Genomic DNA, 18,316 nt, shown 5'->3' with positions numbered 1-18,316 from the left:
AACCAACAGCTGGTTGAGACTGGATGCTCAGACAAATTCTATGGCCAGCTATCAAAGATTAATCAAATGCAGCTGTTTTGCTATGAAGAAGTGACTACCATGCTGACTAATAAACTCCCTGCTTACCTGCTTGGTTCAGCACATACAAAATCCCAGGAAGAGAAATTTGAGGAAATCCAATTAAAAATGACGACCCGAGAAGGAGAGTCACGGTCACCTGGCCTCCCAATCTCTCACATAACTTTTGGACTTCTGAAGCCACTTTCAGGCAAATTTGGAAGAGTGAAAATCTTTAGAAATCATGACATTCTCTGTAGGTTTGGGGGATGGGTAGAGATCAGCAGTTGGATAAAGGAGAACAAAACCAATGCTCCCACAAGCAGAAAGGCAGAACAGCCCTCTGCAGTACTGCTGCTTGAGGTTATTTGGGGGGAGATGACACAGAAGGGGACCAAGGGCATACATCACAGAAAGACAGGCTTCATTATTGCCACTGCTCGTGGAACAACTCATTTTTAATTGCTATACCAGATTAATTTGGCCAAAGAGTTGTAGTCTATGGCAATTAAGAAAAACTGCACATCTCAGCACTTTTAATCAATTAACATTTCTTCGTCAGGCAGAACCATTTCAGTCATCTTCAGGATAACACCACTGCTTTTAATCTATTGTTTAAAACCGCTGAACCAGGAAGCTGGGGTTCAGCAAGGGAAGGCAGTACACATTCACTGCCTGGGATCGGTTACTGCATATTGCTGCCAACTTTCTGTGCGGATAAAGCCCCCCGCCATTACATTTCTGTGAGGCACACACTCCTTTTTGTTTCAAAAAGTCTAGTAAGATGGATCAGATCGGCTTCCTTACGCACAGAAAATGAGTTACAAGGCGGATGGTATAATTAACACTAAAGAACAAACTGCACAAATAAACTCAAGTGCCACATTCTCATAAAGGCTAAGAAATTAATATGCATCAAAGATTTTATTTGCATTAACTGAAGATTCAAATATTAAAATAAGTCTACATTAAATTACATTATTAAATATGCTTTAAATATAATAAACTAAATGTGTTTAGTTTCTAAACACAAAGGGAACAAAAATAATTCAGAAGAATGCAATACAATTAATGACACCAGATGACAGAATAAGGACTTCAATATGTATATCCATGAGATGTCAACTCTTAGCAATGTTTACTTTAAGAAGAGGTGGTGGCCTTTTAATGGATGCACAAACCCCATGTTACATAAATTTAGTAAGGTATCTCTCAAGAAAATATTGCTCAGTTAAATTCTCATTTATGCCATGATCAAAACTACTTTGGTAGCTCTTTTTCAGAATGAAACACACCAGTATGCAAATCCGGAAAATAAACAGTCTTGTAAGTTTTACCACAAAAGGTGTCTTCCTTATAGTTACAATTACCTAACATCTACAGTGTCTTTCATTCTTTAATTCAAATCAACTTACATATATACAATATGTAACAAAGTACTCAACAAAATCCTTAGTCTTTCAAGACAAAAAAACTATGCCTTCACAATATTGAGACCATAAGAGTCTTTTTAAAAAACCAGGTTTTGTATTTTAAAGTGGAGCACGCTGTACAGTAGGTTCCCTGTATGTTATTTTCAAGGCAAAACTAAATGTTACGGCAATTACATGAACAGTGATAAACAACAGTTGCCCTCAAATGAGGTAGGGCCTCTTTGACTCAGATCTAATCTTTGCCACCCAAGCCAGAAAAAGTAGTAATAAAATAATAATCCATATCTTAGCTAAATAATCCAGCAACTCCCTACACACATGAACACAGTTGTCCTCTTGGCACTTCAAGGATCTCACTTCAAAACCTGATTTATCCAAACCAGACTGAAGTTTATAATCATTTGGAAGAAAATTAACACAAGTTTAAAAGTTTTCATGGTGCATAATGTCAAAAATTCAGTGTATTTCAATAACACTGCTTTTACATAAGTGTTCATCAATTAAGAGTTTTTAAAAAGTTACCCAGGTTGTCACTGTAGCTAAAGAATGCAGCATATAGGGTCTTTATGGATGCAGCTGGGAACACATAAATGAAGAAACTAAACTTGCATCCATCACAAAAGTACTTCTCACACAGGTGATTATACCTTTCCATCCAACTTCAATGACATTGTTAAACAAAACTGTAAAACTAAATCTTGAAGAACCCAAAAGAACAAAAGGGTAACTGAAAGAAATAAAACCATGACGTTTTAAATTAATAAGGAGTCTTGACAAGGATGATCAATTAACATGTCATTTTGCTTCTTTTCCACAGCAGTGCATGCAGCTGGTTGAATAATATACATCAACCTGAAATCTGCTAAAAGGAAAGTCTGGAACAGCATAGATATTTGGTGTCCTGAAGATAAAAGTGGATGATTTTGGTTTTTATTTTGGGGTTTTTTTTGTTTGTTTGTTTGAAATAAAAGTATTTCTTCACCATTATGCAACATAGTGGTACTGATTGGGGTTGTCTTTGTCTCTCTCCATATAGTCTCTGTCAATGAGAGATTCAATTCTCTTTTTCAAGTCTCCAGGCTACAAGAAAAGATGAAGTTAGTAGAACAGTTAGTAATATAAATGCAACTATATTTTATTTTGAAAATCAGTACTGCTAACAGCTACATAAGAAAATGTGCCATAGTAAATATTTAAGTATCATTTCCTACTGATACTCTCTCTTATTCTGTTCACACACTCATTTGAGTATCTTAATCTTTGGATTTCATTCAGACATATTTCACATTTCTTACTCTTACGGACAAGCTGAATGGAAAAATATATTACATATTTTTACATAATCCTAGAATGGTTTGAAAACCAGAATCAGTTACCTTTACGGGAAATTTCAGTTGATTATACAATTCAGAAACAAGGAGATTATGACCAAGAGTCTTTCTCATCTTCATTATTCGTACAATAGCAGCATCAATCTGATATTGCCTGTCTTGAAATACTCTTTCAGTTGTGCTGACCTGTTCCTCAACCTAAAGAACAACACAACACCACAGATCATAGCAACTTGTATTCCTCTTTTTAAAATCAATTATATTTCCATAGTTAACCTTTACAATTAAATGAAACGTGTGTTCTTATTCATCTTTGAGACAGATGTGCACATTACTGCATGCTAAGAGCTAAGTGATTCTGAAGTGTACTGCTAAAGACTAAGATAAAATTAAGGATAATGTAAAGAAAAAAAATAATGTACATCTCATTTTAAATCTATTGGATAAATTAAACTAAATCTTAAAAGCTCAATTCAGATTTTTGAGAGAAGATAAAACATCTTGACAGCCCAAATACAGTAGTCTTTTGTATCAAACTGATCAATTTGACTTTTAAGGACTTTAATACGCAAAGGCAAAAAGGAAACAAGTCTATGTTGATTAAAACATGTCACCTTGTGTCAAGAATTGGGGTTCAAATACAACAAAGACATCCACTGCAAAAACAGGAACGACCCTGACTGATAACTCTCTTACCCATTGAAGAAGTGAAATGGTGATATTTGATTAATGAGTTTAATATAGTACCAACACTTCAGCCTTACCACAGAAATTTCTAAGATGGACTGAAACACCTACAAGGTCCTATCAGTTTAATATACAGGCACCTAAATTTGCAAGCACAGGAAGGAACCTGAGTTGTTTCCAAATCTTTATTGCCTCTGCAAGTCATCCTCAATGCAGAGATTCTGTCTCTCCATGTGGGGCGTGTGGATAAACAGTCAACATAAACTGAATGAATGCAAAAAAAAAAAAAATACATACCGTTTCTTTCATTTGGATTTGGTTGATCTTTATTCTAAACAATTTGTGCTTGAAATCACCATTAAAGATGAATTTATCTCCATCTTCTACATCCTTGCCCTTTGGATTTTTAATCAATACTCGTGCTTTTCCACAAGCTAAAGATTGCAAGGTTCTTCTTAATTCACTGTCCTCTGTGAAGAAATTCAAAGCATGGGAGAAAGCAGAACAAAACATGAAGAGTTTTATGTGATTAATCTAGAAATACAACTGAAAAGTTACTAGTTTTATTTTAATACCTTCTTCCATCTAAGTTCCAGTGAGGTAACAACTCCCAGCCTTTGAGCCTGGTCTCACACCTTTCACAGTTAAGTGCCAAGAGCGCGCACAGAAATGTCTACGTCAGCAAGGCAGACGCAGGCTCATCTCAGTGAGCTTTTTGTCCAACAGTAGTTTTAGAAGATTTCACATTAACATGAGCCTAGTTTTATTGCTTTAGTTTCGTTTTGTAGTAACAGGACTTCAGAAGAAAAAAAAATCAGTTGACAAGAAACTCAAGCCACCTATTTTATGATTTCATCACTATTTTTAACACACACCAGAAAGTATACAATAAAATAAAAAACCCGAAGTCTAAATTGCTAGGAAGATGTTTTGCAAGAAGGTAGAGCTGACAGCTATTATAGTCACAAACTTCCCCCACAACAGGAAAGTAGCAGACACAAGTGGGTGAGGAAAATTTTATCTAGTAAGATTTAAAGCTAAAAGCATTTGGACAAGTAGATAAAATGGAAGTCTAAAACACTCTAATAATTATCAATAGTATCAAGATTTTGCATTAAAACAGCCTCTGCAGTCTCCAGAATACTTTTATTCACAATATAAAATTATCAGCAAGTGTGCTGGATCTCCTAAACAGAGTTTTAGTCTAAACACTGAAAGAAAAGTTTTGCAATCCAGTGCTGAAGTGCAGTGCAGCCAAGTAAAAGATTAACACTATTATTATTTCTAAAATACTTCAACTTTCATGGAGTTTCTTCCTTTTTTTTTTTTTTAAACTTCCAGCTGTTCTGTAATTACTAAAAAAAAAACCCATTTAACCACATTGACTGAACAGGCATTTAAGACATTTCATGCTTTTTGTGTGTTTCACCTTAAGTAAATGCAGATTGTTGAGTTGTGCTTTTGTCCAAACACAAGGATACTATTATAAACACTCGGTATACTTTGGAGCTTTGCTTCTGCCTCGCATGCTAACTTGCAGGTTATGCCAACGGGAAGGAATCTGCGATTACTTATCAATCACTGAAGGAAAAACTACAGCTCCTAGAGGCTTTCTTGATACTGAGAAAGGCAGGTAAAAGCATGGCGTATATCTGGACAACACACCTCAAGGCAGCACGGTTACCAAAGAGAAGGTAACCAGCCTTTCTCTGAGCGACAGTTTATGCATTTCCTAACTGTCCTAATGTACCAGGGACAATCTCATCTCTTTAAAGAGACTGGTGAAAATTTATTGTAACGGTGACTGGAAAATACAAGTTCCAACTATGGCCAGTTAATGCAGATGAAGGCAGTGATGTTCTAAAAGGGGCAGAAATCCACTTGCTGTTTTATTTGGGTTTGGTTTGTGGTTTGTTTTTGTTTGTTTGTTTTTCTTTTTTTTTTTTTTTTTTGTTTGTTTGTTTTGTTTTGTTTTTTGTAATGTGGTAATCTCCCATGAGGTACTCTTCTACTTAAAATGAGGAAAATGCATGAGTGTTAGATGGCAATGGAATATAAAGATACAATGGACAATATCTGAATGCCTGTGGAGACCAGCTGCCCAAACTGTTTCAATACTCAAGGGTTTTGATATCCAGAGGCCCACTTTTTACAGTGCAAGACATTTGCAAAACTAACTTGTAATACTCTAAACACAGCAATGTAGCTAAGACTGAAGCTGCATAAATGAATAAGCACCTGGACGCAGAACCACAGAATATACCATATTCACCTCTGTAAAATATATATATGTAGATAATGAATGTATGAAAGACTTATTAAAAGACCTGGAACTCTGGACATGGCTGTCCTACCCTGCCAAGAGCAGCACTGAACACAAACTGATAGGTTTTATGTTGTGAAAGCGCTTGCTTAAGGGATTGAATGTTTTAAGTCACACCATACTGACTATTTCCTTATGATAACATCAGCATAACTCTTGAGTGAAAGGTATTTATCCGACTGGCCCTTTCTTCCGCTGTAGTCAGCAAGGAGTTGGGGAGACACGACCGACAGACCCGGGGAAGCCCCGTGGCAGCACTGCTAAAGCTGCTTCAACTGGCGAAGGAAGAGTAGCAAACTTGCCAAACAGATTGTTATAACACTGGAAAATCCCAACTGCTTCACATCTCATTCCAGTACATTATTCACGATGCTTATACAGTAAGAGGTCCACAGGAACGCATTACATAAGCAGAATATAAAACTTATGATCACCTTTCTGGTGTTCTCGATTAAAAATCAGTGTACGTGCAAGAAGTTGGGGGCTGACTCAGCTGGAGTCGATTTGACATTTGAGAAGTAGCGCTTTAAGGCCTGCCAGTAATCGTAGGCAGCTAACTCTGTTTCAGTTGAGAACAACTATGTTATATGTTATATGGATCAGATCAAAATGTCTGCCTTGCCCAACATGGGCTCTTTGACTTGATTAGTAACAGCTGGAGAAGCTAAAAGGTGCCTGAATTCTCGTGCTGTGACAGCTAATGAATTCACTACTCACTGTCTCTAAACCATTCGTAATTCTACAGACTGCTGTCTTTCCTCCTTTTCACCTCTCTCCAAATAATCATGCCCTAAGTTTAAGAGATGAACTCTTCATCCTCTGCGTGGGAATTTTTCTATACCTTCCATGTTTCTTCTCATCTTTCTTTGTCCTTATCTAATTCTACTATAGACCTGCAGAGATGGGCTATGCTGAAATTTATGAAGTATCCAAACACAAGCACACACAACGCACAATGATGCTTTCTGCTCTGTTCTCAGTAACTTCCCCAGAGGTTACCAGCATGCGGTTTGCCCTTCCTGATGAACTTTCAGTTGATGTTTTCAGGGGACACAACGACAGCACAACTTCATTCCTGAGCAGCCATGCCCAAAGCCAATCTCTGACATGTGGTTAAGGTTCCTCCTCCCCTCGCCCCAGATACATTTCTATTCATCAACACGGGGTGCCATTTGATCTCCTAGTGGTTCAGCAGTGTGAGATCCTTTTGTAACTTTTTTTAGACGTTTCCAATTTGACCTTCCTAAGGAATCGGCATCAAATTCTATCACAGCAGTATTCATCTCCTTCAGATCATTAAAGGCCATGTTGAATAATACCTGAGGATCCAAATGAAGAGCTTGCTTTCACTATGAATGCTGCCCCATTCATTTCTACCTGTTGTTTTCTATCTTTTAATCAATTATTCACCCCTAAGAGGAACTTCCCACTCAAACCATGAAAATTTAGTTTATTTTAGAGCTTGTGAGATAATCTTATCAAGAAATTTTTAAAAGCCAAGTGCACAATTATGACTGTGCATATGTGTGCTGACTCTAGGAATCTGAAAGGAAAATCATGCATCACACAAATCATGCTGGCTCTTCCCTAATAGACACTTATCCATGGGCCTACCAATTCTGTTCTTCCCAATACAGACCTGCCACCCCACAGTAATCTGCAGAATTACCCCATGAATGTAAAAAATAAATAAGAAATTTAGCATTGCTCTTGTCAAGCTTGCACTAAGGCTCGCTTAAATTATAATCTAGACAGATTCCTGTAAAACTTCAGAGCGAATACTATTCAGTTGGTGGTGGTCTAATTTACTGTTTGATTTACTCATCTGTTCTAAACCCTTTATTGACACTTCAACTTGCAGTATTTTATTCTGCCCTATGGCATGTATATGGCCCTTTGAACACCTCTGCAGTAAACACCAATATGCAAAGACCGGGTAACAACTCATAATAGGGTCTCAACATAAACACATGTTAATTGACTAAAAACTACACAAGACTTTCACCACCCCCCAAAAAGAGCTGGCACATGTGAACACCGAAGTAAGGGAAGCGGTCAGGGCTAATTCTTCAGAGTTGGGAGGTTCAGTATTCCTTTCAGTGTTTAGTTTCGAACTGAAGAACAAGCACCCTGGGTCAGAAGGTCCACCTAGCCCAGCATCCTGATCCAGCAGTGACCAGGAGCAGGTGAACATAGGGGAGCACATAAAAGCAAAGCTAACACAGCTCCACACTTCCCTGCTTTTCCTCCTCTCCAATCGCTTCGGGCTCAGGGACTTCCTAAGCCGGGGGTGGTTTCCGTGTGTTGAGAAACCTTCAGTGCTTTGCTCTTCCCTGAATGTGTCCCCTTGAATTCTGTAAACTTCCAGCTATTACAACATGCTCTTTAGTTTTCACCACCACGTGCTCATTTTGTTTGGTGGTTTTGGTTTTTTGTTTTGTTTTTTGTTTTTTGCCTCTAGCTTTTTCAAGTACGAAAACAAATCCTCATTCATGGATTTCTATTTACCTTTTGATCTACTTAGTTTAGTCCTAGCACATACAACTGTTCCTTCTGAAGAAGCTGTCCCATGTCTTCCATCTTTATTCCAATGCTCTGAACTCAGATCCACTACGTTATTTTTAGATGGTGGAGGGAGAAGTCTGACAATCCCTACAGTCTTTCTAAAGCATTAAAATGCGCCAGCAACTTCACTCCCTTTGAATTTAGATGGAGTCCACCCTTCTCGTACAGGTTCCTCCTGTTTCAAAGCCTTTCGCACTTCCTAATAAATCTCGAACCTCTTCCATACATGAGCATATACTGCAATTCTGCCCATCTGTCTAGCCCTGCACATGATGTTTAGAACATTTAGACACAGTTTCTATGGCAACCCCAATGCCCAGGTTTTGCCCTCCTACCATGTCTTGTTATTTGTACCCATGACCCAGGACATCTGGTTCATCCAGGACAGTCTCTGAGAGTCTGGCTGTCAGCACCTCTGCCCTTAGCGGCCAATTCACCAAGCAGCTGCCTCAAAAATTCAGCTACTTTTTCTAATAACTGAATTTCTGTTTTTTTGGTTTTTTGTTTTTTTTTTTTTTTTTTTTTTTTTCAACTAGCTAGGATACCAGCCTTTGACAGGGTACTGCTGAGCAAAAGGATCATCCAGGTAGCAGGAGGCAGGAAGGGCACAGGGTGGGACCTGTTTCTGACAACATTTCTGGCCATAAGAGTTTCCTCCTCTTTAGAAGTAGGTTGACAGCTAGCTGGGAATGGGGCCTCTCTAGAGCAGCTCCAAAAGCCTTGTGTAGGTAGAGCCTGGCAAGGCAGAGATTTTATGTCTTCCACCCTAGCCCCACGGGAACCCCATGGACCATGAACTGTCCTCATTACCCGCATTCCTATACCATTTCCCCATAGGGGAGAGAAACACAGGCATGGCACTCAGTGCAATGACATAACACCATACAGGCAGCTCCCAACTATCAATTCTAGCCAGGTGCCTTAAAAACAGTCTATTGAAATCCTTTCTACCGTGCTATAATGGAATGGATTTCCATGCAGCAGATTTTATCTGTTGCTGTCAGGCAGCCAGAATGCAAGCTCTGAGGCACAGCAATACAAGATGAGAAAGCAGGATCTGGATCAGGCTTGCGTGAACTTATGTTTGTTCTGTAACCATTGTACTCTGACCTAATGAGCCTCTCCTGACTATCCTGATGCTTATCACTCACACTGGCATGAGTTCCCCTCAGCTCCCTTAGCATTAATGGAGCGGATGACTAAGCAACCTGAAGCACTGACGCTGAGAAACTGGAGCACCCAGGCTGTACTGCCTTCTGCAAGACATCATTCTGAGCCACAGGGATCCTTGAGATCCCTATTTTACGCTATTGTAGTAAATATATTAACAACATTTTAGTACTTGTATGGGTTCAAATACTCTTTCAGCAGTTGCTCTGTTGGGTTGATCTTAAGATTCAACACGTGAAGGGCTACTGGGTAGGACCTGCTAGTTGATGCAGAAGTTCAGAGAGTAAAGAGATGACAGCATTATCATTCTTAACGCCAATGGCTGTAACTATTTCAAGGAAGTGTAAACATTTGGGGAAAAAAAAAAAAGCACCCAAGACCATAAGAACACAGAAGGCAGATACTGCAGATGCTTAAAAAGAGAATTATACTTTTCCTTGGTTTTCTTTGCCCTTTCTGCCTTCAGGTTTCAAGTGCAGAGGGAGACAGCTACAAAGTATACACCCTACAGGACACTGCTGCTCTTAAAAAATTAGACCTATTGTAAATGGGGCGCTCCAACAACAGCGATGGAAAACAGGTGGGCAAGTTCTCAGAACACTTCAACTGAAAATACTCTCCTAAATCACGCCACAATGATAGCGTTCTACAAGAGATCATTTTCAAAATATAGTATTTGAAACTGTAACGTAGCAAAAATAATCTGTACATACAACAGTCTTCATCGCCACTGGAATTTTAAGAATTGCACTAATACATTTTGTAAATCTAATAGGTTGTTAGTAGCACCATACGCTACACAGCTCTTACTATTAATTTTGTGAAGCATCTATTTTATCTACCCTTGGAAGCACCAGCAGTGTGTGTTCCTCATCTCTTTTGCTGTCTACATACTACTGGCTCAAAGTTTGTCCTAATGATCATTGCAAATTTCTTAAAATTAGGCCTTTACATACCAGATCAATATTGTCAATCACTCAATGAATAAATTCAAGAATCAAAAAGTATTCTTCCTACCTACAGCAGTAGCCATTTTGATTTCTTCAAAGCTGAATTCATCTCCTTCATTGAACATAAGCAACACTAATGTCTGAAAGAGTGATACTTGAAATTCTTTCTTTCCCTAAAAAAGAAATATCAAATAATTAGAAGCAATATTCAGAGCATTTTCTATTGTGTCCCCCAAATCCGACAAGTTCCAGAAGCTATACATTCCTTTTTTCTATTTCTAGAAGAGGAGATGTGCATTTTAGAATGCCTAGCATGCAGAAGAATCTGCCTGAATGCAGTATCGAGGAAACGGGATATTTTTAAAACCTGTCTTTTTGCTCCTCTAACAGTAGCTATACAGCACACAACAGAAGCTCATTAGAATGGCTTTGTATTTACTTCACATAATTTACTTCATTTTAATTACAATACATGAAATTCTGGCTTTGCTGCCATCAATAGCAAATCTCTTCATGCTTGACCCAAGTCTCATTTTAGAGGGATGAGCAAACTAATACAAAAGAAATCTTGGCATTGGATCAAGTATGAAAGAAACAAAAGATAATTCTGGTTCACTACGATACAGAGTGACAGTATTATCAGTACCATGATGGTTGCACAAAGAGGCGATGGAAAGAAAATAAATAACTCAAAATCTTCAGATGTCTGTAAACACTTCTGTCAATCGACAACTACAAACCTATCCAGCTTACTGTTCCATAATGCATAAACCTCTAAGTTTCATATTCACAATGAGTTGGTAAAAGAATTCAAGTTTTTTTTGTCTTTGCTCTGGCTCAATTAAGCTGTGCTATTAGCAAGGCAAGATATTCCATGAGACAAAACAAAACCACATTAAGAAACAATTGTGGTTATTTAAGACTTAAATAATTCAACAAGCATTTAAATTTTAACCACAGTCATTACATGACTAACACCATCCAGTCTCTTTTTGTATCAGTGAAGCAGACTAAAAGCGTCACTAGTATTTCTTGATCAAAACAATTTCATATTAAAAATAGGATGCTGCACTGTTTTTCTTTCATTAATTTCCTGCTTTGTTGCAACTTTCTTTATTCGAACGAGCAACAATTCCTATCAAATGAATATAAATGTTACCAAAAAGTATCACATTGTTGTCTTCTGTTAGCTAGGTAGTATTTCACTTTACATTATAAAAAGCCTACTTTCTGTACAAAATAACAGTATTGAATTGTGTTTGTTCCTCCACAGAAGTGCATTTATACACGACTAGGTTCCAAATAATTGACTGCAATTTTATCCCAACAGACTAAGCATCAAACAAGCAAACTTACGTCCTTAAATTCTGCCTTTAGGACAGCATGCCCTAACGTGGTCTGCCACTGAAGCTTTCGACCACTGTGCTTTCCCAGGTAAAAGGTTTTAAATACCTCTTGAAGCTTTATCATCTGTAAAGCAAAGACAGAAAAACGTTTATTAGCATTATACCAGTGTAGTGATCCCAGAAGATTTCATACATATAATTTCTTTATTCTCCTCAACGATGTTTCACAGTAAGTGTTTTTGTGTGAAAAACAAAATCCAAAGAGCAAAATTCTGCTCTCAAGTACACTGGTACTATTATGCACAAAAGAAAGTCTCAATTAAAAAATAGCTTTTAACTTCCCCCCCCCTTTTTTGTTTGTTTGTTTTTTTTCTAAATAAAAGTAAAATAAACCCCCTGTAAAGAGTTTTAAACCTCAAAAATAAATACTAGTTTTGTCTTGGATTTTGAATCTGACCAAGAAGTCACCAGACAAAAATCATACATCTCACACCTATACACTGATTCTTACCATCTGCTACCAAGTTCTTCCTTTAGTTTGTCCTATACAAATTCAAGCCTGATTCTAGTACTTCATACCCCCCTACTTCCACGTAAGGGCTTTTTACCCTTCCATTTTCATGGCATGTGGCTCAGGTTGGATCCTTCTAAAGTAGGCTGCTATGGAGGAAAGGCTGCCACAGGAGCCAGAGCACAAAAGCTTCCACATCTTCTGAACTGAATGGGAACCCTGCTATCCCCTGCGGCCTCTGAAGTTCTTCCCATATTTTCGATCAAGCAAGGTACTGCAGGAAATAGGACTCCGAGTATACAGTCCAACTTAAATCACTACTGAAAGGAGCTTTGCAAAAATCTCTCAACTCGGAAGCAATCTTTTCAGGCAAATGCCATTTAAACGCCAGGGCTAATTTTGTGTGACACATTGCAGGGAACAGAGGAAGGATCTTACAGAGAAAAAAAGAACGTGCAGTAACATAACAATTGGCTAGATCAAAATGACTAATCAATGTAGTTAAAGATTGACTAAATAAAGGTGAACTGTCGAGTTTTAAACTTTTAAGTGCTTGACTGCAATGTTAAGTAGGACAGTGATTTCATTTTAATACTATTTTAATTATTATTGTTGTTGTTATTATTATTAAAAAGGTAAAAAACCCCTACACTAAGTGAAACAATTGTCCAGAAAAGAGTGGGTTTTATCCACTACATTTTAATTTTTTTGCAATTTTGGAATCTTTAAAATGATATAAGTATCTAACAGAAAAACATTACGTGAAAGGCATTAGTTCACCCTATGACAGTGATTGTGATTCTACTCTGTAAAGTGCATTTAGAAGAAATATTCAAACACTAACCTCCGAATTTAAGTGGACTTCCATAGGTGTATAAGTTGGCCAGTATCCCATAGTTAATATATTTACTGTCAGGTCTATATTTCCTGGGTCACTTTGGTTCTGCATATACTAAAATATAAGAGATAAAAATAATTCAAGTATACTGTCTGCCTGCTAAATTAGAAAACATATATAATTCAATTAGAAATTTAAAATTAATGTAAGAATAAAAAATTTCTACAGGCCACATCCTTGGTTAGGTATGTTCTACCAGGATTTTGAATGACTTTAATGCACCCCCTCCCCAGTTTCAAAACACAGCGAGTGTTGGGAAGTAAAAAGAAAAGAACAACATGCCTTGAAGTATCCTAGACTGCTGTCCTTACAGGGTATTAAGGTCAAAGGAACTTCAATCACATGCAAATAAAGCAAAAGAAAAGCTTCTGATCAGAAGCTAGGGCAAGAACTATAAAGACCAAAAAGATCTCCGGGGACTTCCACATCTGTTAGACAAAACATTTTCATATAATTTGAGGACAGCATCAGTCAAGCCAGGCTGCAAAGTCTGGGACAGAAAAGTCACTACAGTATTTTACTACAGGAGCAGGTGTCCTGGGTCAGATCTCTACCCCAGCAGCCTGTCTTCAATAAGGTCCCAAAACAGGTACCCGGGGAGAAGCACAACAACAGGGTGAGAATATACAGTATTTCCTCCGAGTGCCTCCTCAGCCACCAACAGGTTGGAAGCTTTGGGGCCGAGACGTACGCGGTTTCTGTGCACTTAGTAACCTTCAGGGAGTTTCTCTGGTGTGGGTTATTCACAAAGAATTAATCAGAGCAGCAACAGTTCACAGAATTAAGGGGTACGGACTTTAAAATATGTCAGACTACTAAATTACCATGTGATATTTAGACTGCAATTTACTTAAAAAGGAATCAAATAAAACTGTACAATAAGATTACCTCTGAATAGAAACACAATAATTTAATTCTGTTCTATATATAGAACTATAAGTAGACTCTGTCACCAGGACCTGCTCAAAAGCCATTTTGCTTAATTTTAGCTTAATCCAAGGTATACCACCATTAAGTGCTTCCCCATCACTATTGCAAAATTTAGTTCACAAACAGAAGCTAAATGTACCTGCTTAAACTGAACCATGACATCTTTTGACAGTTCCATGTCCTTGAACATGCCCTCCAGTTTGCTGGTAAAAGCAGCACCACATTCTGTCACATGAATTAGAGCAAAGATCCCACAATTACAAAGGAGCACAGGACAAGCAATAAAGGTTTAACCTGAGACAGAGCACCCACAAATAGGTACATATATTAAGGATTTCGCTCCTCTGTAGGTACATTAAATGAATCAGTCACATATCCAAGAGGTAAGCCCAGTACTTCTTGCTGAGCACAATGAAAGCTGTGATATGCTCAGCTATTACTTAAAATCTGTCTTGTCACTTCTTAGAGCATGAGAAAATAAGGATTTCAATTTACATGCCAAAAAGTAATAAAAATTTAACACATCTGAAGACGCCTACCATGTTTAAGTTTTGACAACATGGACTTCTCAGCATCTACTGATGCACTTTTTCCAACCAGCAGTCTTTTGGCCAAGTCTTTCTTATAAAACGCCTCAAACACATCTTTACCTGTATAGAAATTGAAACAAGAATAAAATACAACTGAAATCATACATTCTGTTTGCATCACTGTCCTTCAGGTTTGTGACACAAGCCTTCCTCATGACATGCTGTTCAGCAGACCAATATTCACTATGCAACAGTGAAGAAAAGCATGTAGACGACTTGTTCTTTCTATATTTTAAATATTTTCTTAACATATTTTGCAAAATTTTTACTTCTTTCTTTCTTCTTTTTTTCCCCAGGAAGATGTGCTGCCTTGTATTTCCCATTGGATCAGCTGTAAATCCCATGAAATTATTCTGGGGTCCAGAAGAACATTCTCTCTCCAGTGGTCTGATTTATTAAAATTAAAAAAAGAAAAAGAAAAAGGGTTCCTACGTATTAAAGAAGCATCCTTAAAAGCCTAAGGTGAAGAAAAATTAACAGAAGTCTTCTCACTTGGTTTGCCAACAGCCTTTTGAAATAAAGAAGTCATATAGGCACCCACAAACTTTCACACCTTAAATGAGAGCTTCTGCAAATCTTTTCTATTGATAGTGCGCAGATATCAGCAAGTTGTTTCAGTTTAAAGAGGAGGAAATTCACCGTATATCAAGGCACTATTTTCGCTGCCTACAGCAGCCTCTCCTAATTCCTTGCAAACACCTCCCAGTGTAGGGATTCCTGTGACACTCTTCTCCACTCTCCATCCTGCCTTCTGGTGAACTGCCGTTTCATGAAGCAGCATCAAGATACTCCTGAGAAGTCCCGTGCCCAGGAACTAACTCCTAAGGATCATCTGCTCTTAAAATGACTCTTACGCACTAGACAGCTCAAAATAAATTTGCACTTTTAGCTCAATACTACAAAAAACATTAACAGAAAAAGAGCTGGTCAAAGTTTCAGAGTAAGAGAAATTAATCCCTTAGGCTGATAAATTGCCAGTGATACTATTTTCATTCACCATCTCCATCCAATACTCTTTGCATTTGACAAAAATCATAATGCAAATTACACTACTTTACGATTGATTTCTTGTCTGCTTTTCCATTATATTGCACTTGTTTGGGATTTTATGAGGAAAGAACCCCACAGATCTCAGATCATACTAATACAGAACTGGGTAGTTCCTGCTTATTCCACCCCAGCCCAGGATACACGTCCCACTTCCCTCAAAACAGTGACCTATTTGACATTTCTACGGGACTCAACCACATTTTTTTTCCTGACATCCAACCTAGCAAAAACAAAAATTCTCCTAACACATTCAAAGGTTTTGCTCAGATAGGGTCATCCATAAGGGAAGTGCATTTCAAAGGCAGTAAACCACAGCAATAACATTTTCTCCCATCATTTTGAGCTCTCCTCTGTGTTCATTCTCAGCCATGATGAGAAAAGACAAATCATTAGTTGCTGGGTTTCCATGTACTTTGCACCTACAACACACTGAGGTGGGCAGGGAAGAGAAAAATCCATACGAACCTTTCTGTTCTCTGCATTAGAGGAGAGGTTGAGGTTACAGATATGGTTAATTTATGTGAAAAAGCTTTCACCAACAGCTCTAACTCTTAGGTCTCCACTCGCAGACTGTAACTCGCCAATTTCCATAGAACAAGTTTGTCCTCCCTGGTACATTTATTGTGCTCCTTCAGATACAAGGCAATCTGAGTTTAAGACCAAGTTGAACAGAAACTCATGCTAAAAATCTCTTACATTCAGAGAAATGCAGTCCTGCTAGTAGCAAAGAAAACAGTTTTAATTGCATCAAAGGTGAACTGTTATTTCTTACCATGAATGAATCTAAATATGATCATGATTTTGTCAAGGATCCTTTCCAGCTCTTCATCTGTTGCTTCTTTATTACCAGCTCTTAACTTGGAATCCACATATTTTGCTACAAATAAATATAACAGTTTAACAGCTTTTTTAAAAAAAATAGGTATCTAAAATAACCAATTTAAGCGTCTCCCACCTGAAATATTACTACTATACGTTAAATATGACTGTATGTTAAAATATACGATAAGTGTTCAGTTTTCTATTTTCCCTTTTCCCATCCCTACGTTCAATGGAATGATAGAGCCCTACTGTATTATTGCCATAATGGGAAAAAAATCATAAAAGAGGAATAATCCAAGAAAAAAGGAATACATAATTAAAATTAACGCATTAGAAATTCCCACATTTTGTGTTTTAGTCATAGCAAGCACATTACTTGTTGAAAAACAATGCTTTTGGAAGCGTACAATGCATATGAATGTATTTTATGAGAAACAGAAACAAACAACACAAAGAGGACTACATTTTTTTCGACCGTTACCATGTCCCTCAAGCTCCTTAGTAGGAGCATACCAAAATTTAAACAGAAGCAATGCTTTCAAGTTAGTAGCTTCAGAATGTCAGAAATAAGGTTGGGCCATGAGTTTCGTTAAGTATTTATTAAGCCACATTAGTATCCTTATACAACCTTCCGTGTAAGAAGGAAACCTTTGCAGGAGCTGAAGGACCACAATCCACAAATGACAAGCAGCCCACATCATGGCTTTAGCCTGTATCACTAGGTTCTGCAATTTGTTCTACATAAAGCTGGTTTTAGAAGGACGCCCCAAAATAAGTTGAATAAAGGCAAAAGATCGTACAGAGGAAAAGCAAACAACCAAGGAGTGGGATGCTCTCCTGGTGTAAAGTGCTGCAGCTCCAGGCAAAACAGTCAGAACAGTTTTTGCCAGATCAGGGATAAACCAAATAATAGTACTTTTAAGATGTCTTCTTTATTATTATTCCCCTTAATGAGCGCTACTTCCCCCTTCAAGGTACTAAGATTTCTTTCTCTATTAAACTCCTTGCATCTGAAGGCTTTAAAATTCTTCCCCCCCGCTTCAGCCTTCAAGGCGGTGAGACGGGCTGTACTTAGTCCTTTCCGAGAGATCCGTGACACCCAGAGACCTCCCCTACTACCACGATTAAAGAGAGGTCCCTCTTTTCGCCACGGCTACTCTTCCCCCCGGCCGTTTGCTCCGCTCGTAGCGCCGGCATCGCAGCTGCCGGCACCCGGCCCCGTGCGGGAAGCAGCGCCGGGGCAGCGGCGCGCACACCGAACAGCACACCCAAACCTTTCAGACCCACGACACCCCCGGGTGGACTTTTGCCTCACGTCCCAGAAAGCAGGCTCCTAAAGCAGAACGCGTACTGCATCACTATTGCACTAGCACACTCAGCAGCATTACCTTACCATGCTTTCTATAGACTTTTGAAATATTTTACAGAAAAATATTTGTGTACCTATCAATTCTGCAGGCTTATTTGGTCTCTTGTTGATAAATGTTTCAAAGGACTCCTTCATCAAGTTTACAAATTTTTCATTTCTCTGAAAGCACACTTCTATGATATGGTCCACTTTATCCTTAAAATCTAGTAGCTCTTGCACCATATCCTTGTCTTTTTCAGGATTAACCACTATTGTTGTCCCAAAGTTCTGTAAAACAAACACTT

The 18,316-nt window shown here is 38.1% G+C and overlaps 1 protein-coding gene across 4 annotated transcripts in view; it reads right to left on the bottom strand.

Annotated features, from left to right (window-relative positions):
* Positions 1–265: 265 nt before the first annotated feature.
* Positions 266–18,316, bottom strand: part of CUL4A (cullin 4A) — a 42,025-nt gene continuing 23,974 nt past the window's right edge. Inside the window, exons 11-20 of one of the 4 annotated variants that reach the window (XM_042805813.1) lie at positions 18,107–18,299; positions 16,614–16,718; positions 14,741–14,851; positions 14,341–14,426; positions 13,218–13,325; positions 11,873–11,986; positions 10,584–10,689; positions 3,806–3,978; positions 2,867–3,019; positions 268–2,570 (exon numbers count right to left, since the gene is read on the bottom strand). In XM_042805813.1, the coding sequence (XP_042661747.1) occupies positions 2,475–2,570; positions 2,867–3,019; positions 3,806–3,978; positions 10,584–10,689; positions 11,873–11,986; positions 13,218–13,325; positions 14,341–14,426; positions 14,741–14,851; positions 16,614–16,718; positions 18,107–18,299 (1,245 nt within the window). In that variant the 3' untranslated portion in view covers positions 268–2,474. Of the gene's footprint in view, positions 2,571–2,866; positions 3,020–3,805; positions 3,979–10,583; positions 10,690–11,872; positions 11,987–13,217; positions 13,326–14,340; positions 14,427–14,740; positions 14,852–14,906; positions 15,179–16,613; positions 16,719–18,106; positions 18,300–18,316 lie in introns of those variants that run through there. The other 3 variants (XM_042805814.1, XM_042805815.1, XR_006166763.1) reach the window with 3 other exon arrangements.

Source organism: Tyto alba, unplaced genomic scaffold (genome assembly GCF_018691265.1).
Source record: "Tyto alba isolate M040663 unplaced genomic scaffold, T.alba_DEE_v4.0 Super-Scaffold_45, whole genome shotgun sequence".
Taxonomy (NCBI): Eukaryota; Metazoa; Chordata; class Aves; order Strigiformes; family Tytonidae; genus Tyto; species Tyto alba.
This window is presented reverse-complemented; position numbering and strand designations above follow the sequence as displayed.